This window comes from Felis catus, chromosome D4, assembly GCF_018350175.1.
Source record: "Felis catus isolate Fca126 chromosome D4, F.catus_Fca126_mat1.0, whole genome shotgun sequence".
Taxonomy (NCBI): domain Eukaryota; kingdom Metazoa; phylum Chordata; class Mammalia; order Carnivora; family Felidae; genus Felis; species Felis catus.
Genome location: NC_058380.1, coordinates 57,013,275 through 57,040,354, shown reverse-complemented (window position 1 = coordinate 57,040,354; position 27,080 = coordinate 57,013,275). Strand labels below are relative to the sequence as shown.

The following is a 27,080-nucleotide window of genomic DNA, read 5'->3' as shown; positions in this document are numbered from 1 at the left end:
CTCCTCCTTATAGAATGCCAGCTAACGAACATAGAAAGTATAATGGAAATAGAAAGCTAACCATTTGGCAGCCACCATTAGTGGTGGTAGATTCAGATAGGTATTACCAACAGATGCTTAGGTCAGAGGTAGAGATGTGATGAAGAATAATATATGGGTCTCAGACTACATAAAACACTTATCAATAACAAAACTGACCTGATGACTTGACAGGTTAGAAACCTGGCCAATAAAAAATTTCTAGTTGATTGAGGTTAATACTACAAGGACATGACAGGGTGACACATGTACTTCTTGATACAACTCATTAAATAGAGCCTAGCATCATTTTTGTGTAATTCCTGCCAAGAAAGCATGGCCTGAGTCTGAACATGAGGAAACACTGGATGGACACCAAATGAAGAACACACTACAAAATAAAATGCCTGAACCGTCTGTTGAAGATAAAACTGAGGAACCAGTCCTGATTAAAGGAGCCTAAAGAGATATGACTACTAACATGTCAGCCTGGATTATATCCTAGACCAGGAAAGAAAAGAGACATTGTTGGGACAGATGGCAAAATTTGCATGGGGTTTTGATGATAGTGTTGCATTGTTAATTTCCTGATGTGGATGGTTACATTATGGTTATATAGGAGAGTAGTCTTGTTTTTTGGGAAATGCAAAAAGGACTATTCAGGAGTAACAATCATCTCTCCGTTTTCTCAAATGGTTCAGAAAAAGATTAATCATAATGGATGGGGGGTGATAAAGCAATTGCGATAAAATGTCAACAACTGGGGATTCTTGGTAAGAAAGATGAGTTTTTTTATACTGCTATTTTGGCAACTTTTCCCTAAGTTAGAAAATATTTCAAAATAAATTATTTTTTAATATTTATATGAGCATGCTTGCATTTTAAATATCTGCCAGGCATTACACTACTGACAGCCACTTGTCATCATTTAAAAACATCCTTTCTGTATACATTAAAAAGGCCCTCTATAATAGGTCAGCCAGTGACCTTGAACTGGATGGCCAAGGGAGACAACAACTGACCCTAAGAGGCCTTATAAGGTTCCATGTCCTAAACTCAAAATAAAATGGCCTTAGAATGACAATGGTACTGAAAATAGCATTTAACTTAGCCTTCAGGCTCTCAACCCACTAAGTCTATTTGATTTCCATTAATCAGCATAGAAGGGAGCCAACAGCCACCTCCCATCTCTTAAGGCTCTAGCTTACTTGTCATGCATTCCCAAAAGCACACTATAAAAAGATGACTAATCACTGACTGCTTCTTCAGCACCATATGTCTCCCAATTTCAAAGAAAAAACTGTCCCAACTAGTAGTAGAAAAACAGATTTCCTACCTCCTGCAACTGGAGTCGAACCTTGGTAACTGCTCGGATCCAGTGCGCTCTGGCTTGGGTAAACGGTGAAGAAGCCTTCTCCTCAGGAAAGCTTGTAACAAAGAAAAGAATGTTCCTTAAAAATAGCCCAGGCCACAGGGTGATAGTGCTCAAGGGAAAACTGCCAAATATCTGAAGTAAAATGTTTTGTATTCATGCGTATACTTGTTAGTGATTTGGGCCACTAAACAGCATAGTCCTAAATAGCCAATGTGAAAAAAAAATCCTCTCTAAAATGACAACTTTTAGCTTTTTTTAAAAACCAAGTTTTATTTATTTATTTTGAGAGAGAGAGCATGTGCACTCATATGCACATGAGGGAGCAGGGCGTGGGGACCAGAGAGAGAGGGAGGGAGAGAGAATCCCACGCAGGCTCATGCTGTTAGCGCAGAGCCTGATGTGTGGGGCTCGATCCCACAAACTGTCAGATCATGACCTGAACCAAAATCAAGAGTTAGATGCTTAACCAACTGAGCCATCCAGGTGGCCCTCAGCTTTTTATCCATTCCCTCTCTTCTTTCCCCTTTTTTCACTCACCCAATGAGCCAGCTCATTGGGACAGTCAGGTTTCAGGATTCTAGTAAAAGCAATGACAAGGGCCCTGAAACTATGCAGAGACATGGGGACTAATCCTCGTGTCTTACCTCTCAAGACCACTAGTCTCCCTTGGGGGTTCTACATAGCATCCATCTTTAGGGCAGAATTTTGTTCCTGTGAACCCTTCCTGCTCCACTAAGAATTTTGAAAGGTTGGGCACTTCTGCTGCTCTGACGTGACCTCTACCCAGACAATGGTATCTGACAAACCTAAGGTTTACAAAGAGCAATCTTTCAGTGGGTTGTGAACCAAACCTCCTGGATGTCTTGTTTATTGGACAAGCCCTGAGAGAGGACTAAAAATCAAGAAAAAGTAAGAAGAGAAAGTAAGTTTGTATCTTCAGGGGTAGAATACACACATCAACCATTCTTCAAACTTCTACCACATAAACGGCACTCACTGCTCTGAACTTCTGGTGAGACGCTTTATTTTTAAGACCTGAAATTTGAGAATCTAAGTCACACCTAGCTGTTATCACTCTACTCCAGTGCTTTTCAACCGGGACAGGTCTGTACCCAACAGGAAATCTGACATCTGAAGACATTTTTGGTTGTCACAACTGAAGTTTACTGCTGGTATGCAGTGTGCGGATGCCACTATATATTCTAAAGTGCCTATGATAGCTTCCCATAAAGTTATCTGGGCCCAAATGTCAACAGTGCCAAGACTGAAAAACCGTGCTCTGCCCCAATCTATCAGCAACTCTACTGATTTAATTCAATAACAGTAACATTCGAACACTGTACTAAACTTTATTACAAGACTGTTAAAGGGGCACCTGGGTGGCTTAGTCAGTTGAGTGTCCAACTCTTGATTTTGACTCAGGTCATAATCCCAGGGTTATGTGCTTAAGCCCCACATCGGGTTCCACACTGAGCATGAAACCTGCTTAAGATTCTCTCTTGTTCCCCCTCCCTCCTGCTGTCTCTAAAAAAAAAAAAAAAAAAAAAAAAGACAGGTTTAAAATTTTTCTTCTTATGGGTACCAATTAATTCCAGATATACTGCTAGACCCTGGGGAGGCAGAAGCGAGAGTTACATCTGACTTTTAGACCAATTCTTTCTTAACTCTGTCCTGGTTTTCTCAGCCAGGAAACAAAACAAAACAATGTTCACATAAGAAGTTTAAATATTAATAGGCTGGGGAGCCTATTTCATCCAAAGTAGCTCCTCTGAATGAACTAAGCTGCAGGGGTTGGATCACTTCCAGATCAGAGACTACCATATATAGGTCAACTAGTGGGCCAATAATTGCAGATTCAAAAAGGAGTGGTACACTGCAGGTAACTACAAAGAACCCGAGGGATCTTCAGAGATCCTCAAAATACCTAGGGAGTTATACCAACAGTCAAAAGAAGCGTATGGAGCTAACCCTCAGTATCCTGATCACTACCATACCCAGCTATAGGGAAACAAACGAAAAGCATTTATATCTAACACTACCACAGGCAGGTACTGAGGAAACCACATGAACTCCTCAAGGCAGTCATCACCTACCTCTCCTGGGGGCCTAGGACACGGTCTTCGTGTAGCACCAGATCTGGGGGAGGATGGATTGTGGTATCTTCTTTCCTCTCCTTGGGTTCACATGCTGTCCCCTTCTCCTCTTCACCTGTCACCTCCAAGGCTTTCTCTTGTTCTCCAAAGCCCACTTGGCCATCTCTGGAGATGCTGCCAGAGCTGTGGCATGAATGAATCGAGTCCCTCTCCCGACGGTCATCATCTTGTTCATGGCATTGGTCTAGTTCACTCAACTGAGAACTTCCTTGACTCACATTACAGGAGGAGCCATACTTACTACTGCTGGTGGGGCTGTGAGAATGAAAGGAAGACAGATGAGTAGTTACATGCAAACTAGAGACCAGGACAAAAGTAACTGATAAATCCAGAAATAAAGATGGCAAGAATCACAAACAAGAGGTTCCTGGGAAGACAGGTCCAAACTTCACAATCTAGAAGAACTAGTTTCTAGTCTGCAGAAGCACAACAAGAAAAACAATACAATGTGCTGGGTTCTCCAATAGCACTTAACCTTAACCTACATTTATTTGACTTTGAAGCATACTTTATCTTCATGTGATTTTTGTAAGTAGGATTAAGAATTATTAAAATACTGGGGCGCCTGGGTGGCTCAGTCAGTTGAGCATCCAATTACGGCTCAGGTCACGATCTCACGGTTTGTGAGTTCGAGCCCTGCATCGGGCTCTGTGCTGACAGCTGTGACAGCTCGGAGCCTGGAACCTGTTCCGGATTCTGTCTCCCTTTCTCTCTGACCTTCCCTTGCTCATACTCTGTCTCTGTCTCTCTCTCAAAAAAAAAAATAAACATTAAAAAAAAAAAAAACATTAAAAAAAGAATTATTAAAATAGTCTGGCACCAGGGTGGCTCAGTTGGTTAAGCGTCAGACTTGGGCTCAGGTCATGATCTCGTGGTTCCTGAGTTCCGGCCCCATGTGGGGGTGCTGACAACTCAGAGCCTGGAGCCTGCTTCGGATTCTGTGTCTCCCTCTCTCTCTGCCCCTCCCCGGCTTGTGCTCTGTCTCTCTCCCAAAAATAAATAAAACATTAAAAACAAACAAACAAACAAAAGGATTAGGGGAGCCTGGGTGGCTCAGTCAGTTAATCGTCTGACTTCAGCTCAAGTCACGATCTCACGGTTGGTGGATTCGAGCCCTGCATCAGGCTCTCTATGCTGACAGCTCAGAGCCTGGAACCTGCTTCGGATTCTGTGTCTCCCTCTCTCTCTGCCCTTCCCCCACTTGTGTGAGAGCACACGTGCATGCACACTCTCTCTCAAAAATAAACATTAAAAAACATTTTTTTAAAAAGGATTATTAAAATAGTCTGTTGTTTATGCCTAAAATTCTTTATGCAGACTTTTTTTTTTTTAAGTGTTTATATATTTTTGAGAGAGAGACAGAGAGACAGAATGCAAGGGCAGAGGCAGAGAGAGAGGGAGACACAGAATCTGAAGCAGGCTCCAGGTTCTGAGCTGTAAGCACAGAGCCTGATGCAGGGTTCAAACCCACGGACCGTGGGATCATGACCTGAGCCGAAGTTGGATGCTTACCAATGAGCCACCCAGGTGCCCCTTTACTCAGACTTCTAAAGAAACTTGTCCAGTGGCCTTGATTAAAGTCTTCTCATTTCCATAAAGTAAAATGGATGAACTCTACTTCCCTTTCCTATTATTTATTAAATTGATGTCCCCTTGTCTTCCTCTACAATTGTAAATGTGAATGTCTGTTCCTTAGGATGACCAAAGGAGATTGGAGATGTTCCTTCAATTATCTCTGAGCTATCTACTTGATGAGGTAATGGAAGCCACTAGGAGATGAAGTCTATGACCAAAAAAAACTCTTCAGGGGAATGGTCTCATCAACAGAAATGTTACAGTGGTATGTAACAGGGAATGTCCCAAAGATGAACTCGCCCATCTGTAACTGAGTTGCTCTCAGGACATGACTCAGTTTTGGATAAAGTAGACAAAGTCCAACTCTAGGATCTGGGTCAGGGCCATATTAATGCATTTTTATACCTGAAGAAAGGCCAGCCCAACCTGTTCTCAATCATCTCAATTCCCATACCCAGAAAGAGACAGTACCTAGGGCAGAGAAAGTGGCAGTGATTCATGATTAGAAAGAAGAGCAGTATCTGCAAATTACTCCTGTGAGGCATATACTGAATTTAAGGGAGTCAGTCCTATTCAAAATAGAGGTTCGAGGGGCACCTGGGTGGCTCAGTCAATTAAGATCCAACTATCGTTTTCGGCTCAGGTCATGATCGTGTGGTTCGTGCTGACAGCACAGAGCCTGCTTGGGATTCTCTCTCACCCTCTCTCTCTCCGCCCTTCCCCTGCTCACACTCTCTCTCAAAATAAATAAACTTAAAAAAAAAAAAAGAGGTTCTAGGTGATGATCTACCAGATCTATCCCAGCCCATTTGGATACTTGTATCCCAAGTCAGGGGCCTTCCTTTCACTTCTGGTATCCTGCTGGAAAGTTTCCATACAAAAGGACAAAGAATTTCCTTGCCACAGAGTCAAACTTTTAACTAAAGGGCTTATTTTACCTTTGGCCAAATGAAGATAAATCATTATTGTTTTCTAGTGATATTTTCCCTATGGTTCCTCCCAATTACCTGGTATTTTCAGACTAATTACTGATGCTTCATCCCATGGCAGCAGGACAGGCACCACGTCACTGTTCTGAATAGTCCCTAACAAATGTGTACACACACACACACACACACACACACGCAACCTCTAAGACCAGCCCCTTTGGACAGTTTTGTGTGGGAGGTCATGGCAATATTCCTAAATTGCACTGTATATGGTGCTTCCTCTTAGGGGAAATAGTACCTTTTCCATGTGGACCCTGCACAATGCTCCAGAATAAAGAACTACAGCAAATGATAGCCCTGAACTCCTGTGACACTTTATTCAAAGCACTTACCAGGCACCAGCCTCAAGGGTACAAAAAGGCAAAGACTGGAAGAAGCTATGCAGGATCTATGTGGAATAGGATATAGAATATATAAATTATCTCAACCTCTGCATTTTGCATGTTACTTAATAACCTCCTTGCCACTGGAGAAAGTATCTTAGAAGACTTGAAAAAGCAAAGCAAAGTAGGTCGCTTCCTAGTTAATAAGTGCTGAAGTCCCAAGGAAGCATCCTAGCCTGTTATGTGGCTATAATTAATATATGCCACATGACTACTTGCTGCCTCTTCCTACCCTCCATTCTCTATGCCACTTTACACCAGGCAGAGCAAACCAGAATGAGTAAATACCAGGGCAAAGCCTTTCTTTTAGAACTAAGTTCCTTCTTCCAATAAATGAATTACATTTGGCACTAGAGAGATGGGAAAGAATGAGGAGACCCACACATTATTTGTTACTTAACCCCTAGTTAACATAAAACTCAGGTGCTAGGAAAGACACAGGAAAAATAAAAAGCAGGCTACCATTAATCTACCACTAAGTCACTGCATCATAAATGGTCAATTCTTTAAAATCATTTATGATGCTTTAGTTGAGAACAGGCCTTGTGTTGGTCTTTGGTTCCTTGATGTCATGCAGAGTGACTGGCTGCTGCACATCTGAAAGAGCCTCAGCGCTAGCAGGCACCACCTCCTCTTCTTGTCTTTCTAGCTGGTGAAGTAGCTCAGTGAGAACAGGCCCTTTGTCGGTCTCTGGTTCCTTGATGCCATGCAAAGTGACTGGCTGCTGCACATCTGAAAGAAACTCAGAGCTAGCAGGCATCACCTCCTCTTGTGTTTTTGGCTGGTGAAGCAGCTCAGTGACAGTGCAGTGTTCTTCCTTATGACTCCCTGAAGGACAGGTGGAGGTCGAGAGGTTGCTTTTGGAACCCCAGTGTTCTCCAGATGCTGAAATTCCCTGCTGGTTTTCCATTTCTCCAGGCCCTGAAAGCTCTTGAGTACATATACTTGGCTTGGTCTCCAGCTGCTCAGAGGTCCCAGAGGGCTGAGTAGCTGGCTCAGCACTAGCTCCAGCTATTTGAGAAGCCTCTAAAGTTTTGTCAGCCTCACTAGAGTTAAGATCCTGATCGCCGCTGATAACCAAAACTGGAGAAGAGGATTCTGCAGGGATTTGTTCAGGGCCTGCTTTGTTCTCTTTTGGCCACGTGAATGAAAGATCCAGCTTCTTTCCAAACCTTAGTTTTAGATCACCTGCCAGTGTACTCCCTTTCCCCTCACTACCTCCCTCAAATAGATTTGACAACTTCTTAAAACTGCCCATTAAACCAGGCTCTGCTGCTCTACTGCCAGAGGAGGAAGGTGGAGAAAAGAAAGACCTCAGTGGTTTCCCACAGTCAGTGGCAGAGGATGGGAAATGGAGTTTTGGCCAATTGGTCATATTTGGGATCTCAAAAAGAGGTCTTGGCTGCTCTGTTTCTTGGGGGACTGCAGGTAGATCTTTGTGGGTATCAAGTATCTCACAGTTTTTTCTGGCACAAAGCACAGGTTCCTCCAGGAGTGGTTGAGAAAGGTATCCTGGGGTTTCTGGTGTGGCACTCTGGCCAACATTTGCCTCACTAAATAGTGGAGTATTGGTTTCTACTGAATTGGCTGCCTGTAGCTCCAAGAAGTCTTGGTTTGTGGAGGTAGATTGCATAGCTGGCTCTGGCTCAAGAGGACTAGGTGGCTGAAATGGAGGAGGAATCTCTTTGGCCACACAGGTAGGATCTGGATCCAACTGTGATGGCAATGAAATGTGCTCTGCTTCCAACGATGTCTCTGTGTCTGTGCCCTGCAACAACCCCATGTCTCCTTCATCACTCAGAGACAATACTCCTTGTCCAGTATCATCCTCTGAAACAGAAGGTGCAGCCCTAATTGTTTCAGAATCTTGGGATTCTAGAATATTGTCAGGAATATTATTGTTTTCCATTTTAGCTGTTAATTTAGTATCATCTATCAGGATCTCTGAGTCTGACTTTGCACTAACCACAGTCATTCTACACTCACTGAGAGTAGATTCTGAATTGAGTGCTGGAGAGGAAGTTTCTCCCCATAAATTTCCTGGAGGTACTAATCCTACAGTATCTCTGCAACTACCATTTTGAGGCCATGCAGTAGCTGGGATCGGCGATTCTTGTTTGTGAGTCTCTGATTTGGGACTTTTAAAAATTCCAAGTAACTCACCTTTGAGGGACTGAGATGATGCACGAGAAGAAAGAGAGAAAAAGGAGTTTTTTGTTGGAGGTTTAGGAGAGGAGAAAAGTCCAGAGAAAGTTTTGGGAGGTTCAATTAAGCACTCAGAGAAAGATTTCACTTTTGTCACAAACCCTGAAAACATTTCTACTGAAGAGCCCAACATTGATTTGTCTTCCTCTTTATCGGTCTCTAGGCTCTGGAGGTGCCCTGTATACCCTTGCTCCACAGAGGGCGAGGTTGCCTCCAGGATCTGTGTTAAGGTGTCATCAGGAGCCTTTTCTAATGGCAAGGTCAAAGGGTCACTCGTAAATCTTTCATCGTGGTGGTAGTTAGTACAACTGTCTAAATTGTTGAGCTTTTTAGTCAAATGGTTATCATGTGAAAAAGACTTGGCCAGGTTGTCACAAGGGAAGACTTCCTGTATGAAAGGCTCTTCTTCATAGGGAGCTACCCCAAGGGTCTCTGGACCAATGAGCAGAGTTTCAGTTTGTACCTGAAATCCTGGTGAATGAGGAACATCGTCTTGCAACTTATTCATCTGGAAATTTGCTAAAGATGTCCCTGGTCCATTACTAGAATCTAGTTTTCCCTGATAGTCCTCTACATTGAGCTCATCTGTAAGGCAAGTAACCTCAGTAGTGTTGCTAATAGAAACACAAGGAACTATTTGCTGTTCATGAGCTACCTCCTGGATTATGCGATCTCTATTGCCACTGGAACCTTCTCTAGTCATTGTGCCACTCATGTCTACAAAAACACTTGGCTTCTTACAGGGCTGAGAAGTCACTGGAGCAACTGTTGAAAGGCTATGTTTTTCCCCAGGAGTCTGCTGCTTTTCGTCCAAAAACGACAAGCTGAAGAAACTAAAAGGGCTATTATGAGCGGCATCCTTCTTGCTGCTTGAGTTAGTAGTGGAAAAAAAGGAAGGAAGTGTGAATAGCCTTTCTGCTTGAGATTTGGTTCTTGGTAGAGCAGCAGAGGCTCTGTTCTCAGGTTTTTCAGATCCAGTCAGGAAAGAAAATATACTCTTTCTGGTTGGCAACTCTGGTTGAGATGGAGATGTTGTGGCAGTTGAAAAACTCCAGTCTTGGTCAGAAGAATGATCCTGTTCATTTGAATTTCTTCTGCTCAGAATATCAATAGACAGTTTACTACCTCCTGAAACTTCTGTCACTGTAGACACAACGTTAGTTTCTACTGAAGAATCTCTGGAAGACTCTTTGAGACAATTTGAGAACGATGGATTTGGTGATTGCTGGATTAGGTGGTCTCTGGAAGATACCTCTTTTCCAGTCAAATTATTACTCTGCATATCTATAGTTGATGGTTCTTTTAGCCCACTATCATCAATAGTAATCTGCTTGTTCAGACTCCTAACTCGAACCTTCCTTTTAGAGGCAACTGGCATAGCAGAAAAGTTCCCAACATCCTGGCTATTTAGCTGTGCAGGATTAGGACTTGATTTGACTTCATCCTTATTAACCATCGAGGAAACAGACATATTTTCAGTTGTCTGTATAGAAGATACATTGGTTTTAAATAAGTCCCCAAGGGTACCAAAAAAATTTGAAACACCAGAAGATTCATTCTTTTGCTGAGAAGGTATATTTTTATCTTCATTCTTTTCTAAATTTGGTGATCCTTCTTTATTTGCCTGGGTTTTAAAAAGGTTCAAAAATCCAGATGCCTGTTTTCCATTTGACACCACACTTACTGAAGGGTCTTCTCCCCGGCCAAAGAGTTTCAATGCACTTTTAAATAATGTTCTCTCAGACTCTTTGGAAGACTGGTCATGGAGAAGCTCACAGTTCTTGGGTTCATCCTTACTGAATTGTGATGTAAGAGGAATGGAAACAGAGTCAACTGTAATGATTTCCTCATTTTCTATATCTGCTTCAGCCTGAGGAGTTATTTGGCTTACCTGGACAACAGATTTTAACAAACTTTGTTTTTTCACATGAATACTTTTATTTAAAGGGAATTCTTGCTTCATATTTTTAAATTCTGGTTGCGGAACATTGGGTACTGTTTTTCTTTCTAAATCCTTCTTGAGAAGACCTTCTTCTTCATTTTGGGAGTTATTCTCTAATTGCTTATTCAAGATTAATGACTGAACACCACCATTTGTGAGCTCTGCTAAGTCTGACTCCTGATTCATTTTCTTTAAAACCAAAGACTCTAAGGATTCATTCTCATCAAAATTCAAAGTCCTTGTAACCAAAGCACCCAAAGCAGAAAATAATGAGGTTCCTTTTTTCAGTGATGACATCTCTCCTGTTTGCTGTAGGCTATTAGTCATATCTTCAAAATGAACCAAAGAGGTAGCTTCTTCAGAAGACTGAATCCAATGGAAACTGGAAGGGTAAATTGATGCATCCTTAGCAAGAAGCTGATACTTACTTCTCTCTATAACAGGATTTTTATTTAAGTCATGATTACCAATAGTTTGGGGCTGATTTCTGAGATCCAATATATATTCAAAGTCTTCAGAACTACACACCACTTCTTCAAAAGATCTAAAATTTCCTTTAAACTTTTGAAGATTATAGCCTGAAAAATCTAATGGTTGATCCTTTTGGCCATAACTTGACTGTTCAAGTACTTGTGAAAAGGTTCCTAAATTTAGATACACTGGTCCCTCCCTTTTTGGCAAAACTACAGATAAATCAAGAGGGTCATCAATTGGTTCCTCTTCAACATACCAGGATAATTCATCTTCCTTGTCATGTACTTTAAAACTACAGGCTGATATAATGCTGTCATCCAACATAATACTTGATAGATCATTTGTTTGTAAATCACAATTCAAATATTCTTGATAAGAACAATCAGGTATAAATAAATAGGCATACTGCCCAGTAGAATCAGTGAGGAGATAATACATATACTGACCATCATGAAACATATAATATCCATAATCTCCATTCTCTGATGGCCACCACACTCCATTTTCAAGACATGACCACCATTCCTGGTAGTCATAACTGACACTTGAAAAAACAAAGTTTTCATCCATTTTTAATGATTCTTGATCAACTACAGAATATGTAGTCTTCTCATAACCTGAAGAACAACTTAAGTCAATGGGCAATTCTTCTAGTGAATTCGTAGTCTCACTAATTGGAAGATATGAATTTCCATATAATGAGTGAGCTGCCCACATATCACTTCTTAATAAGTTATCTTCATTAAATGCTAACTGGTCCAATGATTCATATGGTAAGTCACGCCAAATGACACTGTTTGGATTTGTTTTCCACTCCAAGATATTTGCAGTTTGATCCTTTTGGCAAAAATTTATTGCTGAGCTTTCTGAGTCAGGCCACAAGAAAACATCAGCTGATGGGAATGTATTTTGATTTAGCATATAATAAACTGGCTGAAGTTTTCTGGAATTTTTAGAGAAATCTTTTATATCAGAGTCCCATTCAGAACAGAGAGGATTATTCATCTCTTCAAAAGCCTGATAGTGGTTTGATTTATTAAGAATGTTAGTATTTAATGTATGTGGGTTTAACTTGTTTGAATTTTCATGTATTTTCTCCTTAAGAACGTGGTGTGGTGTCAGCCTCTCAGCCAAAGATTTCTCTATGAGGCCCTGCTGAGTGCTCGGAGCAAAGTCAAGTATCCTGTCCTCAGAAGAGGGGCAATTCTTTTCACTTAGCTGGTTTTTCCACATAGGAGAGCAATGATCATTATCAACCCAAGCATCAGATAATGGTATGTTTTCTTTAGGTAAAGATATAAAGTTTTTTATTAAGCCAGATGTTTCTTCTTTTTCAACATGGTTCCTCTGATTCTCAGAAGTCACACATGAAGTAACAGGGATCTCATCCACAGATAAATGTTTATTTCCATTCAAACTTTTTATATTGCCTAAAGACATGGACTTTGCCTCATCTGGTTTACAATCAGTCACATTGTTATTGTGTATCAAGTTAAATATTCCAGAGAGTAATCCTGGAGTATTATTATTATGATGAGAGTCACCACTTTTCAAATTTAATTCTTGTTGATTAGACAAGTTTTCAAGAGAAGAAAACCTGTTAAATAGGCCAGAAAGGAGGCCTCCTTGGATTCTTTTCTTAGAGGCTTTATCTACAAGTCTGTCTTCATTAATTTCATTAACCAAGGTGGATTTTGAAATGGTAGAAGTAAATGTTAATGAGTCTGATACTGTTAAAGATGTCACTTGTGTAAGAGTCTTACTTTCTTCTGAAGAATCTGAAGGAATATATTCTTTGGACACAACTTCAGGGATGGCTAAAGTATCTATCTGACAGTTCTCTGCTGCTGTGTGATCACCTGAATTCAATTTCTCTATATTCCCAAATTTCCCAAGATCGTTATTAATAATTGGAACAGAATTAGACTTTATTCTATTAAGTGTGGTATCTTCAGGACAATTTATTTGGTCATTTTTATTAAATGTTTCTGTATCATCAGGTTTCCCTAAATTATTATGAATATTTGGAACTGAACTAGATTTTATTAAATTAAGTTTGGCATTTTCATGGCAGTTTCTTTGGATCTCTTCATCAACAGTTACTGCTGAGTCAGGAAAACTCTGGTCATTGACAGTGGTACGACCATCAGTGAAAGGAAATTTAAAAAGAGGAAAAATGCTTCCTTTCTCTCTTAAATCTTGCTGTTTCTCAGAATGACTAAGAACTCTGAAAAATGGAATATGTAGTTTTCTATTAAAGGAAAAGGGATGTCCATTTTTCTTATGGCCCCTTTCCCATCCATCTTCCTCCAACTGGTGAATTTTCATAGATTCTGACAAAGTTTCCTTTGAACAGGTCTCAGGTGAAGTGAGCAAAAACTGGCTAAAGGATTTTCTGAGTGGCTCAAGAAAATCATCATCACCAGTAACTTTCTCCCCCTCTACTGTCTTTGAAGAAGACTCTCTATTTGCAGTTGTAGTGCCAGCTATACAAGGATGTCCTACAGTGTTTTGGGCACATATTTTTGGTTGATGTGGCACCAGAGACAAATCTGTACAGGGTTTTCTTTCCAAGAGACTCTCAATATCATCTTTTTTATTTGCAGAACCACCTAAGCTTGAAGGTTCATTGGTCACTTGGGAAGACAACAAATCTTCACTTGTGGGCATTTGGGATGAGCTTGTAGTTTCTCCATCATGCCTATCTAAAGTGATGATTTTATTGTCATTGCCAAGGGTGTCTTTCCTTTGATTTGACTCTGAACCACACCCAACAAAGCTTTCCTTTCTTGTTGGCTTGTTCTGGTCATCTTTTTTGGTTTCATCCTTTTCGGAAAAGATCTTTAATGGATTTAACATGCTGAAAACAGACTTTATAACTGAACTCTGACTCTGTGGAGTGGAGTCCCTTCCAGTAGTCTCTGTTGCATCCTGAAGGCTTAAATTTCCAGTTTTACCACCTGTGTGCTCATTTTCAGAAGTTTTGTCATTTCTGCCAAAATCTTTATTATCAACTGTGTGAGAGGATAATGGAGATCGCATGGAAAGATCCTTCCCCAATACAGACTTGGCTCTGGGTTTAGATCCTGAATTAGTCGTCTCTATCTGATCAAGAGTTTCTGTTTTCTCTGGAACTAAATAAACCAGCTTTTCCACAGAGGTTGTTAGATGCTTTGTTCCCGAACCTACCTTTTCTGTAAGTGAACTGAACAAAGAACCAACAGCACATTTCACTCCATTCAGCTCAGGGAAAGAGACAGCCTTGTCCTTGTCATTCTTGACAATGGTTAAAGGTGGTATTTGATCTCCAAGCATTTTCTGTTCTGCATTATTACCAGTACTATTGTGTTTAAGTGATTTTTCAGTTCGTGAAAGGGAACCAAATCCATTAATCTCCTCTTCTTTCTCTGCTAAATATTCTGACACAGTTTCTACCAAACACTGAAGCTCATCCATTGTATCAACATAGTCCTCCTTGGGTTCCTCAAGAGAGGGAGGGGTCATCTCTTCCATGGGGCACCCAGACAGATCTCCAAGTGTGTTTGCATCACAGTTCATCTTTTGTAATGGGAATGCTGGATTTGTTACATTGTATTCTTCAGGAAAGCCTCCACTATGATGGATATTGGATGGATGACTTATTGGTGACAGTAAACCTTCTGGCTTATCAGTGAGAGGAGAGCTCAGAAGTTCCTCAGAAGTACTACTAGTAGAATCTTCAAGAATATCTAATGGAGTGAAATTAGTGACATGCTGGTTTAAGCCAGATGATTTTTCACAGTTCTTGTAACCACCAGAAAGATCGTAATCATGATTTTCCAACTTGGTGGTCCAGATGCCACTCTTGACCACAAAGCCGTTTTTATAAGGGTGCAAAATTGGGTAATTTTGTTTCTTCTTTTCAGTGTGGCAAATGTTACAGTTTTCAGTGTCAGGATATGTACTTTTGAAGTCAGTCTTAGTTTCTGATCTTTCATTGTACTGTGTTCTTTGACTGTGTTCAAAATCACGGTATAAAGGTTTATTTTTTCTTCTCCTATCTACTGTATCATATTTCTGAGGATAACTGGAGAACACAGATGTTTCATACTTAAGGTCAAAATTAAAGGCAGTAGAGAATTCAGTTTCTTGGCCCTGTGATGGTATCTTTTCCCAATTCTTGTACTTCTGTTGTTCTTGACGGCTGTAAGATTTATCAGTTTTTGAAAGAGTTCTAATTTCTTTTACTTTTGCTTCCTTTATGTTACTGTTTTCTAGAAACTCTTGTGGTATTTCCCCCTCTATCTCCTCACATGTACCTTCTTGCTCTTCATAGTCAACATCAGAGAAAGCTGAAATAATCCTAATTTTGTCATTCTTAGCCTGCAAGTCTTGTCTGATATAAAGGGATAAAATTGGAGGAAGAGTAAGACAAAGAAAAAAGACGAAACAGGGAAAAGGAAGAAACAAATCATAAAATTCAGTGCACATTCAATGAGAAAACTAAAATAAAATAGTTTGACAAAAACCATTCAGACTAAAAACGTATGATAAAGAAATTTACATGTTCTTAAATCAGTATTAAAGCAATTTAGTCAAATAGCTTTTTCCACATCAGAAAAAGAACTGCTATAATAATAACTTTAAAATACTGTACTTCACTTGCTACCATGAGCTTTTTAGGATCCTTTTATTTTCTAAGAAAGATAGAGACAAACAAAATGAACATGTTTCCTCAATATTTAGACTGTATTTACAATGCCCAAGTTTAGAACTAACTATTCGATGAAAATATATCAAGGGATTTCAAGAAACCTAAATTTGTTGATGAATTTGGGTCTGAAAAGATGTCAAGCTGTTAACTTACTCTAAGTTATTATTTGAGGCAGTATAGTCAAGAATATGATCAAACATATTTCTTTTAAAAAGAAAAACTATCCACATAATAAAAATAATCTTTGATTGTCAAAAGGCAAACCTTGTTACAGGACCAACAAGAGCATATTATTTAAAGCATTACAATTTATGAAATTTAAAACTATATGCATCGAGGATCACAGTGAAATGACGACCTTTCCCTATATTGATTATAACACTAGAAGCTATATTCCAACTTAAGTCAATAAATACATAAGACACTTGACCTTTCTTTCAGTTAGATTAGAAATTGCCCACTTCCTGTGTACTCAAGTGGGGGTATATAGAGGACCTGCAGACTAGAAGCCTGTGAGCCCAGTATGTTCTTTTATAGACCTAACATCCAATTGTATTTATTTAGGAATCAGAAAGAAGATCATAGTGGTCTCATAGTCACTAAAAATCTTCAAGGGAGAAACTGAAGAGGTATTAATAATAAACTTCAAGAGATATTCTTTTGCTTTTGATCCCTCTGAACACTAGAGATACTTTGGCTATATATCTAACAAAGTCCAACTCTATTTTCAAATCTCAAATTATGGGCTTTTACATAATTTATGTAAGTTTCCAGTTACTCTGGATTCATTAGGTGAAAGCCCATTTGACTGGGGTACCTGGCTGGCTCAGTAGGTGGAAGGTGCAACTCTTGATCTCATTACTGTGAGTTCAAACCCCACACTGGGTACAGAGATTACTTAAAAATATTTTTCAAAAAAGCCCACTTGGTTGAGACAGGAAATCCAATCTAACATATTTTTTTTTTTTACATGGAGTTTCATTATTCTCCAGTATCCACAAAAACTCAAACTAAACTAACTCCAGCCTAGAAGGCTTTATACTTCAACTTAAATCAATAGATAGCCATTGCTATAGTGAATGAAGCTATTTATTCTTACACTTCTAATTTACTGGCAGGCACTGAGAACATTTGTTCCCTCAGGATTTTAAATGTTCTTACTAAAAAACTGTGTAACGTAAGGACTCAGACCATCTCCAAGAACTTAGTATTTACAGTAAGAGAGAAGTTTAAAAATCAATGCTGGTGATAAAATTTCTTCAAACTTTTTAAAGGATGAATCATTTCAAAAATTTAAGTTAAAAATGTCTATGATAAAAGCTTACTTAAAAATCATGTTAATTTTTCTCTGCTGGAGAGGAAAAAATATTTATTCTTTAAACTCATTTCTTATACTGATACAATAAAACCAAATTTATATGGGATTAAGTTAAAAACATTTTAGGAAAAAATTTGCAATTTAAAGTATATTACTAATACTCTTCTAAACATTATTATAGCAGTAGCCTAGGAAACAATCAAAATAATAATAGGGTAATAATTAAATAAAATGTAGTCATTTAGGTTGATGCACCATTATTATTGCTGGCCTACACATCTAAAACTTGGAAATATAGAGGGAAAGAAGGTCAAAAGTCATGGATTTTTGCTATTATTTTTTTCTTAAAGTAGGACAATATAAACAACTAAAATCAAATATATAAAATATGCAAATGTTCACTAATAAACCAGCAAGGAGTAGAGACCAACTACAGTAGAATTCCTGGCCTATTTCTTTTTAAAATCAGATTATAAAGAGTAAAAATTCTATGTGATGTTTGATAGGTGAAAAAGTTTCATTTAAAATATTCCCACAGATGATAGTAAACTGAGACAGGATGTTGTATCGCAGGTAGGCAACCATCTGAGGCTTGGGATTAATATTCACCAGTTTGGCAAGATAAGCAAAAAGAAATGATATTATGTTATGGGATGGTGAATTTTAGCAACCAAAATTATGAGCTAAACTGGAATGGTTTTTAAAATATATACAATGGAATACTACTTGACAATGAGAAAGAATGAAATATGACCTTTTGTAGCAACGTGGATGGAACTGGAGAGTGTTATGCTAAGTGAAATAAGTCATACAGAGAAAGACAGATACCATATGTTTTCACTCTTATGTGGATCCTGAGAAACTTACCAGAAGAACATGGCGGAGGGGAAGGGGGAAAAAAAAAAGTTAGGGAGCCAAACCATAAGAGACTCTTAAAAACTGAGAATAAACAGGGTTGCTGGGGAGTGGGAGGGAGGTGAGGGTGGGTGATGGGCACTGAGGAGGGCACCTGTTGGAAGGAGCACTGGGTGTTGTACGGAAACCAATTTGACAATAAATTCCGTATTAAAAAAAATAAAAAATAAAAATAAAATATTAACCTCCAACCAATAATTAATTCAGGCAAGGATCATCAATGGATACTACAATTAATGGGTAAAATGTTGTTGGGGAAACAGAATAAGGACACAATCTAGGGTACCATTCCAGATACTCTAATTACAAAGGGTAACTTTACACTGGAAAATCTGGCATATACCAGATTTCTTAACTCAGAGGTCAAACTAAACATAACCAATAAAAAGGCAAAGTAAAATCATGTGTCTGCTGAGCATCTATTGTAATGTTTTTGCCAAAAATGTTTAACCTGATTCTAAACATGAAGAAACAATCAGCCAAACCGAATTAAGAGCATATTCTCAAAACAACTGGCCTGGACTCTTCAAAAAATGTTAGATTATAATAGACTACAGAAATAGGAAATCAAATGTAATGTACCATGATCTTTGATTGGATCCTAGATCAAAAATAGAAATATGGAAAATGGAAAAAAGGAAATATACAGAAGATAATTGGGACTAGAGAAATTTAAATATGGTCCATATATTAAATAGTATCATTGTATTATTACATTTCTTAAATGTGATCATTATATTGAGGCTATGTAAGAGAAAGTCCTTTCTTGAGTCCATGCTCAAGTACTTCCTGGTAAAGTAACATGGTATCTGCAATTAATTTCAAATAGTTCAGAAAAAAAAAGGCATGCACATATGAATATACATTAGAGAGAATGAAAAAGTAAATGTAGCATAATGTTAACACAATTGATGAATCTAGATAACACGAATATGGATGTTGACTGTATTTGTCCAAATGTTGTTAGCATTTTTTTTAAGTTGGGGGAAGGAGGGGGAGCATATACGTATATCTATTCCATAGATAATAGTCTATGGAAGGGTGCATAAGAAACAAACAAGGGTGATGTGAGAACTAGAAGACAGGAAGGGGATTGGGTAGAGAAGGACAGGTGCAAGTGGGAGATTCTTCATTATATGTGTTATTGTACCTTAACATTTTTTAACCATGTTTTGTGTATTTAAAATTTTTCTAAAGTTCCAGCAAAAGTACTGAATCTGCTATGAAGAGATCATCTAAAGTTCCCAGGGAAATATTTAGGTAGGAAGGATTATCCAAACATTTAACATCTGTGATTTTCTTTTTTTAATCTTGGTGAAAAGTGTATCAGAATCACTGGGCTGGGCACAGGCATGGGCTGGTTTTCAATCATCCACCCTAAGTGAGCATGCTCCCACCAGGTGAGAATCACTGATCATAAAGAGAAATATTTATAACAGAAATGTCTAAATGGGGATGTATAAAAGAGAAAAAAAAAGACCGATAATCTATACAGAACGGCTGGAGCTTGGCCTTTCAGATTGCTACATTTGCACTACCACCTCAAGTTAAAGCATCAAAATATTGTCAGTTGTATCTTGGAAACTACACATGAGGAAAAGAAAGTGCTTTGTTTCTAATACCCACCTGAGGGCCCTCCGCTCTGGATAATCAAGATCATAACTTTGCATAGAGTCATTGCAAGAATCCCGGGAACTGCCCTGAAGTAGCAGCTGCTGTGGCAATCGCACAGGCACAGGAAACTGGTGCACAGAAGCATTGGGCTGGGAAGTCGTATGGTAAGGAGGTGGGATGCTATTGCTGGTCTCACTGCGATAGTCACTATCTCGGTCATCAACAGCACTATCAGGATCTTCAAAAGCTGTGAAAGAAGCACAGTCAAAGCATTCCAGCTTTATTTAGTTCTTCAGAATTTTCTTCTGCTTCCATCCTAAGTAGCCACAAGCCTGGACCTTGAGGACAAGAACACACGAGCCAAGTGACTTCAATGCCATATGGAAAACTGTTTCAATTAATACTCACAAGTTTCTTTCCTTATGAGACAAGACACTTGTTTTCATTTTAGTGCTCATTCTCAAGAAGAGTTCCAAGTTGCATTTTCCCAGTGCAGAATTCTCTGGAATTCTGACTCTCTAGCTACCATAACTCTAGTAAAAATCTGTTTCTAAATGTCATAGATTCTAGTATTTTACTGTTATAAAAATGGGCAGAAGAGAAATTCTCATTTGAAGTTGGCTTGCTGCTTTCAGACTTTAAAAACAGATGGCTAAACCCAATAAGCAGGTCCAACTTCAGAAGCTGGTCAGGTAATGAGGAAAGTCAAAGCCAAGGTTCAGCAGTCAAACCAAAAGCTTGACTAAGAATAGCAGCAGTTGTTTTTTTTTTTTTAAGTACTATGCCAACTTTTACATTTTTTTTAAGTAAGCTCTACACCCATTGTGGGGCTTGAACTCATGACCCCACAATCAAGAGTCACATGCTTTACTGACTGAGTCAGCCAGGCACTCCAGAACAGTCTCACTGTCTTGCTGCAACAACAGGTTTTTCTAACAACTCCTATCAAGTACCTACATCCTGGGGCTCAGAATTTCCATCTGAAGCCTGGGCTAAAGAGGAAAACATAAGCACTGGCAATGGAATCTTGCTGACAATGCAGCCAAGTTTATCTAACAACAGTGTCTATAATTTCATAAAATTATTTCTGCTTTTCAGGCCAGCACCTGACAAGCTAGGTTTTTTATTCTTGATGTTAGCTAAAATGACCACAGTTACAAATCCTGCTCCAAGCATGATCCCATATGTCCTGTCTTGCCAATTTCCTATTTGGCACAGTGAGGAAAAGGAATTATTTATCATCCTAAAATGGAGATGGACTCCTCATATTAGTAATTAAAAAAAAAAAAAATCTTGGTAGTTATGTGGGCAGTGAAAACCTTCTGAAGACCATAAGATTGGGCTTTCACAATCGCTCATGTAGGAGATAAAAACCTGCATCCATGCAGTGGAAATGGAAAAGAGTTAAGGAACTGGAAAAAAAAATCCAGAGTGAAGTGATAAAACCAGGGGACAAATAGAAGGTGACAGGGAAATGACACCTTGGCTTGCACACTAGGACTACATGGTAGATAGTAATTCCACTAAAAGAGACAAGAGAGCTAAAACATGTGGGTTTTACAACCAATGAAGAAAATTTGAACACTGGATTCCAGACAACATTTGTGGGTACAGCTCAGAGTAGGGATAGATCTCATGAGCATTTTCCCTTTTGAATTTAAGGCAACATATGAGCATAAGAAAAGGAGAGTAATCATTACCTCAGGAGAAAAAAATCAACATGAAAAAGAGGCTAACTTCAAAAATGGCCAGGAAGGGTACTAGTCAAACCATAGGGGATACAAAGCATTCTGCTCAGAAAGCATTCTGATCACACATTAGAAAAAAGAGACTTTTAGGGGTATTGGTTTCAGATCTTGATACATTTGTTGTTCTGAACACTAGAGAGAAAGGATCAAGGGACAAAAACCAGTATGTCTTTCAGACTTCATGCTTTCTGAACGTACAGATGGATTTTTCATGCATACAGATGGGAGGACAGGGGCAAAAAAGCAGACAAAGCCAAAAAGCCTACTTAAACTCCAGCAGGAAAAGTATCAACACAGAGAACCAAAGAGGGAGCAGTGATAGACAATCTTACTGATTATGAGGCCAGAATTAGGAGCCCATGATACAGAGTTAGAAACTACTTAGTTTTTCACTGAATCTGATCTATTACTCCTAAATAATGCTCTACTTTTTTATTTTGTTAGGCTAACAGGAAGAATACTCTAAAACTTTCCTAAAGGCTGACATTTCTATACTGAAGAAATAAAGGCAGGGCACCTGGGTGGCTCAGTTGGTTGAACATCCACCTTTTGATTTTGGCTCAGGTCAAGATCTCAGTTTGTGAGATCAAGCCCCAAGCTGAGCTCTGCTTTGATGGTGCAGAGCCTGTTTAGGATTCTCTGCCTCTGTCTCTGCCCCTCCCCTGCTTGTGCGCTTGCTCGCTCTCTCTCTCTCTCTCTCTCAAAATAAATAAACTCAAAAAAATAAAGGGCAAATATTAAGAAACAAAATGTTTCTAGAAAGAAGAGGTTAGAAGTAGAAGAGAATATGAAAAGTAGGAGGGGACAGGAGAAAGGAAATACAAAAAAGTGAGGTGAGACGACAGAGAGAAATAGAAAAAAAGGTAGATGAGAGCAAAGACCAGCTTTTCTCCCTGGACACCATCCTCAATCTCCCTAGAAAGTAAACCTCTTGGCACCACCAAGGCTGATTAGAAACTAAAAAGGGAAATTAAGGAAAAGGCTTGAATAAAAGAATTGTGCTTTCAGTGTGGCAGTGGTGATCTCTTACTGGCTCTACTCTCTCCTCCACAACACCACTGCAGCTAAAACAGAAAACTCCTGGTTTCACTGAGAAAGAGAACCTATTATGCAGGTTTGGTTACTCAGCTTAAGGAGGACTTGTGAGCTCATATGAGGGCAAAAATAGAAAAGGCTGGGAAAATTAACTCATTCAAGTATTTATTGAGTGCCTATAAGCACAATGGTAAACAACACAGAAGATTCAGAGTGTAGAGTCAGCCTAATAGGAGAGAGAAAATATTGATACAAATACAAGAAATGAACAATCTTGAAAACAGTACAAACCCAATGCTGTATCAGTTGAAGGTAAGGTCACTTCCTGTTAGTGTGAGCAGGGAAAGTTTTATGGAGGAGAGGATTGTGAAAGACTGGCAGGTTTTCAACAGGTTAAGTTTGGAGGGAAATACCTCCTAGAATCTGGATAAAAATAATGGCATGTGTAAAGGCCCAATAGTGAGAAAGCCTATATATAATTTTGAAAAACACTTGGTAGTTCATTTGGCAGGTACATAAAAGGACATGGAAGGAAATGATAGAAAATGAACCTGGGGAAAGTAATCTAAGCTGGGTCAAAAATGGGCCTCTGGTACAGAGTAGGCACTCAAACAGTCCTGAATGAAATACTGAACAATGAGGCTTTCTGGTATGTGGTGTTCCTGGATTGAATCCCTGTCTTTAAACCCAGAGTACAGATAGAACTTCATCAGCTTGAGAAAAAAGGAGAGAGAAATCAAACGATTTTTTTTTAAGGCTTACTTTTTTCTACTTGAAAACCTTAAGTTAGCTCTCTTAGGCTACCTTTGAGCAGCATTTCTGTAATGGAAATACTCAGGATTCAAATGACAGAAAGTACATATTCATGAGAAATCCCAGGGAGAACAAAATTTGGCCCCTCTTAGCACCTGCTGGATATCTAAGCACTGGTACTCAACCAAACCCCCTGTAAGATGGATAACAGAGCCAGTAACGTTAGCCTGAGGCTGTGTATCTTGCTGGAAAGAACTGACTGCCCACTCTCAAAGCTCTAGAATGAAGCTGGCTTCCAGCCTAGCTGGGCTGCTTCAAGGAGAGTCAAACCATGTCCTCAGTCTCTTGTTCACAAAAATAAACTTCCAGAATGAACTTTCTTCTAGTCACTGCACTCCTTAGCCAAGAGACCAAAGGAGAGGGTTTCCTATACTAGGAGCTGATGGTATTACTTACCTCTGGGAAGGAAAAATCAAGAGATACTGCTAAGATTATAACTGGGACTTTGGTTTGAAATTTCTCTCTCTCCCTCCTTCCCTCCCTTCAAAAACCCCAGCCTGAAAGGATATGCCATTCCACTGCAAATAATGGTCTCTTGAGATTTAAGTAGGAGAGAAGGGGGAGATGGAATTATATATGCTTATATGCATGAATATCCTGCTTCATAGTTCAGAGGGAGTGTGTTAAAGGCTAAAATAAAAAAAAATTTTTAAGGATAAAATCAAGAAAATTAATAAGGAATTCAATTTCTTACGTACTCTGCTGCTCTCCCCAGCCCAAATAGGTCCAGTGACCTAAGAAAACCGCAAATGGTAGCAAAAAAGAAGAGTGACAGAGACAATTTTAGGAATAATTCAAAGATCATTTCCCCAACCCACCAATCATTATACACCTTACCTTGCTTGAGCCTGCCCTACTTGTGTTCCATTACTTTCACATAACATGTAGACAAGCTTCTGCCTTCTATCAAGCATGAGACAAATCTACAAAGTACCCTTGCTCTCTATAATTTACCATACAGAATAACAAAAAACAGCTTTTACACTCTTCGTTTAAAAAAGTTTTATTTATTTAAATAATCTCTACACCCAACATGGAGATCAAACTCATGACCCTGGGATCAAGAGTCACATGCTCCTCTGACTGAGCCAGCCAGGCACCCCTGCTTCTACACTATTTTAAACCTCCTTCTGGCCTAGGTCTCAGAACATCATCATTTAGGAGCATATATAACCTTCCTTATTCAAAATGACAAAAATTCAACCTGTCTCTAAGAAATCCTTCCTTGTCTTGATGTTTGCCAAATCTGAGACCACCACAGTATATCCCTGAGAATCTCAGACCTAACACAGTGGAAGAGAGTGATTCCCTTGTCTGGGAGCAATGATGTCTAATTTTGACGCTCTTTAAAAGGCCAAAGAATGGCATTAACCTCTAATCTTCCAAAATGTAATGAAACATTGTAGCCCTTTGGGTGCTCAGAGAGAGCCACTTTTTTTTCTCAACTGCCTATAGAATTTAATAAAATCCATTAAAACACAGGAGCTTTGAATGACAAGAGAAAACTGAACATTTTCTATTCATTTTTCAGATTAAAAAAAATTCAATGTTAATTACATTTAAATCCTATTTCACACTCAAAATTGAATTTGAGGCAACTAATGTGATGCATGTGTGTGCATGAGAACACAATCACTAAAAATAGGCCTTTATCCCAAGAAACAAGGAGTAATTTAGCTTCATAATTAAGAATATGAGTACTCAAGCCAAAACTAAGTTCTTTTAAGCTCTGCCACTACTGGCTATATGGCCTTGAAGAAGTTATTACAGACATTTCCTCCAGGTAATATGAGAATAGTATGAGTCTCATTGGTTACTGAAAGATTATAAGAGAAAATCCACGTAAAGTACCTAGCACAGGTCCCTGGAACAGGGCAAGCAATGGGCATTTCTTGTTGTTTTGTCATGTTGCCAAGTTTTTGCTTGCCTTATAAGTTCCTAATAAATAGGTAGCAGGAGGGTCCACACACTTACAACCCTAATATCTGCTGAGGGACTGTCACCGTCTGGGTTAGAAAGTCCTCAGAGTTCTAAAGGTGCAGTTCCCTTGAAAATTTGCGGTTAAGGCTCTGGAAGCACTGAATGACGTCAAAACAAGATGGTTTCCTTACCTGAGCCAACTCGCAATCCTGGGCATATGGGACTACTACTAATCAGTCACAGTCTATTTAATTTAACTATACACTGAGAGTCAGTTTTCTTCCTATACTTACTTTCTTCCCTTCTTTTCACCCCTCAAAAAGGATACGTTGGTTGACTGTGACATTTTTTTGCTTTAATAATTTACTTACACTCTAAACACAGGGAAAGAAGGGGTCTAAAAGAAAATTCTTCCAGGCTGTACCACTGTTGCCATAACAACTGTGAATAATTACCTTGCTTCTTTAAAAAAAAAAAAAAAAAAACTGAAAAATAATCACAGAACTTCAGAACATGCCTATCACCCTAGATTGCTCCAAGCAAGTGACAATGCTATTTCTCCTGAAACTCTGGACCCAAAGAAGCCTCTCATTGAAGGACACTGCCTCATCCTTGAATGTACCACAGCACTGCATAGCAGTTTCCTGGACACAGTAGGTGCTCGATAAATGTCTATTATATGACTAAACCAAATGAATGATTTGATGCCATCTACAAGGTCCAACCCTAAGCCATGAAAATAAGTTATGCTCTCTGACCAACTAGTTCCCTATTGTCACTTGAGAGTGGTACCATTATAAGAGAAACAACATCAGTTTAAGTGGGCAAGTTTCCTTCCCCACTCCAAAAATGCACTAAAGCATCTCACTAGCCAGTAGAACAATACTGAGGATTGTTAGGTTTTGCTAGGCATAAGTACCAATAAAGGGGGTAAGGGATTATTCCAGGAAATGGAAATTATACATGCAAAAGTATATTCAGTGAACCTGAAAACAGTTCTAGCATATCTGAATAGGAGGCTACAGGGTTATAAAAGAACCTAATCAAAGGAGGTCCCAGGTAATATTTAGAAATTTAATAATGTTAGGAAATTGGAATTATCTGGAGGTTAATGCAGAGCTGTCACAGCCTTTTTCTTTTTTCAATTCCAGTACAGTTAACATTCAGTGTTATATTGGTTTCAGGGGTACAATATAGTGATTCAACAATTCTATACATTACTCAGTGCTCATCATGGTAAGTATACTCTTAATCTTCTTCACCCATTTCTCCTGCCCCCTCACCCTGTTCCCCTCTGGTAATCTGTTCTCTACGGTTGACAGTCTGTTTTCCAGTTTGTCTCTTTATGTTTCCTTTGTTCATTTGCTTGTTTCTTAAATTCCACATAAGAATGAAATAATATGGTATTAAGCACGGGAGAGACAGAATCAGATTTGTCATTTTAGAAAGAGAGTGGTGGTGGTGCAGTATGGCCAAAAGTTTGTAGGGTAGGTGGACTGGAGACTGGTGTCAGGAAGGCTGGTAAGGAAGCTACTATACTGGCCTGATGATGGCTTAAACTAGGACGGTGGCAGAGGGAGTGGAGAGAGTGGGTACATTTGTGACATAAAATATATCGGGTTTAGTAAGTACTGAATGTGGGAAGTGAGGAGAGTAAAACCTAAATAATACCGCCCAGCTTTTTAGCTTGAGCTACTGGGTGGGTATGGCATCATTCATTAAGAAGAGAAATACAAGAGAGGGGCAAGTTGAAGGAGATGATGAATTCAGTGTTAGATTATTGGCTTTGAGGTATTTATGTGCTATCTCAAATGAATATGTCTGGGAGACAGATGGATACATGGTTGTGGAGCTGAGGAAAGATATGTGGAGTTCTAAGTTTTCAGAATACAAACTGCCATGAAAACAGA

The 27,080-nt window shown here is 39.1% G+C and overlaps 1 protein-coding gene across 8 annotated transcripts in view; it reads right to left on the bottom strand.

Moving 5' to 3' along the window:
• The window catches only part of UNC13B (unc-13 homolog B), a 253,420-nt gene that overhangs the window by 81,091 nt on the left and 145,249 nt on the right, over positions 1 to 27,080 (bottom strand). For 4 of the 8 annotated variants that reach the window (XM_045042889.1, XM_019816150.2, XM_019816151.2 and 1 more), the window contains exons 8-11: positions 23,949 to 23,984; positions 19,667 to 19,901; positions 3,487 to 3,801; positions 1,355 to 1,445 (exon numbers count right to left, since the gene is read on the bottom strand). In XM_045042889.1, the coding sequence (XP_044898824.1) occupies positions 1,355 to 1,445; positions 3,487 to 3,801; positions 19,667 to 19,901; positions 23,949 to 23,984 (677 nt within the window). Of the gene's footprint in view, positions 1 to 1,354; positions 1,446 to 3,486; positions 3,802 to 7,035; positions 14,298 to 19,666; positions 19,902 to 23,948; positions 23,985 to 27,080 lie in introns of those variants that run through there. The other 4 variants (XM_045042890.1, XM_019816152.3, XM_003995596.4 and 1 more) reach the window with 2 other exon arrangements.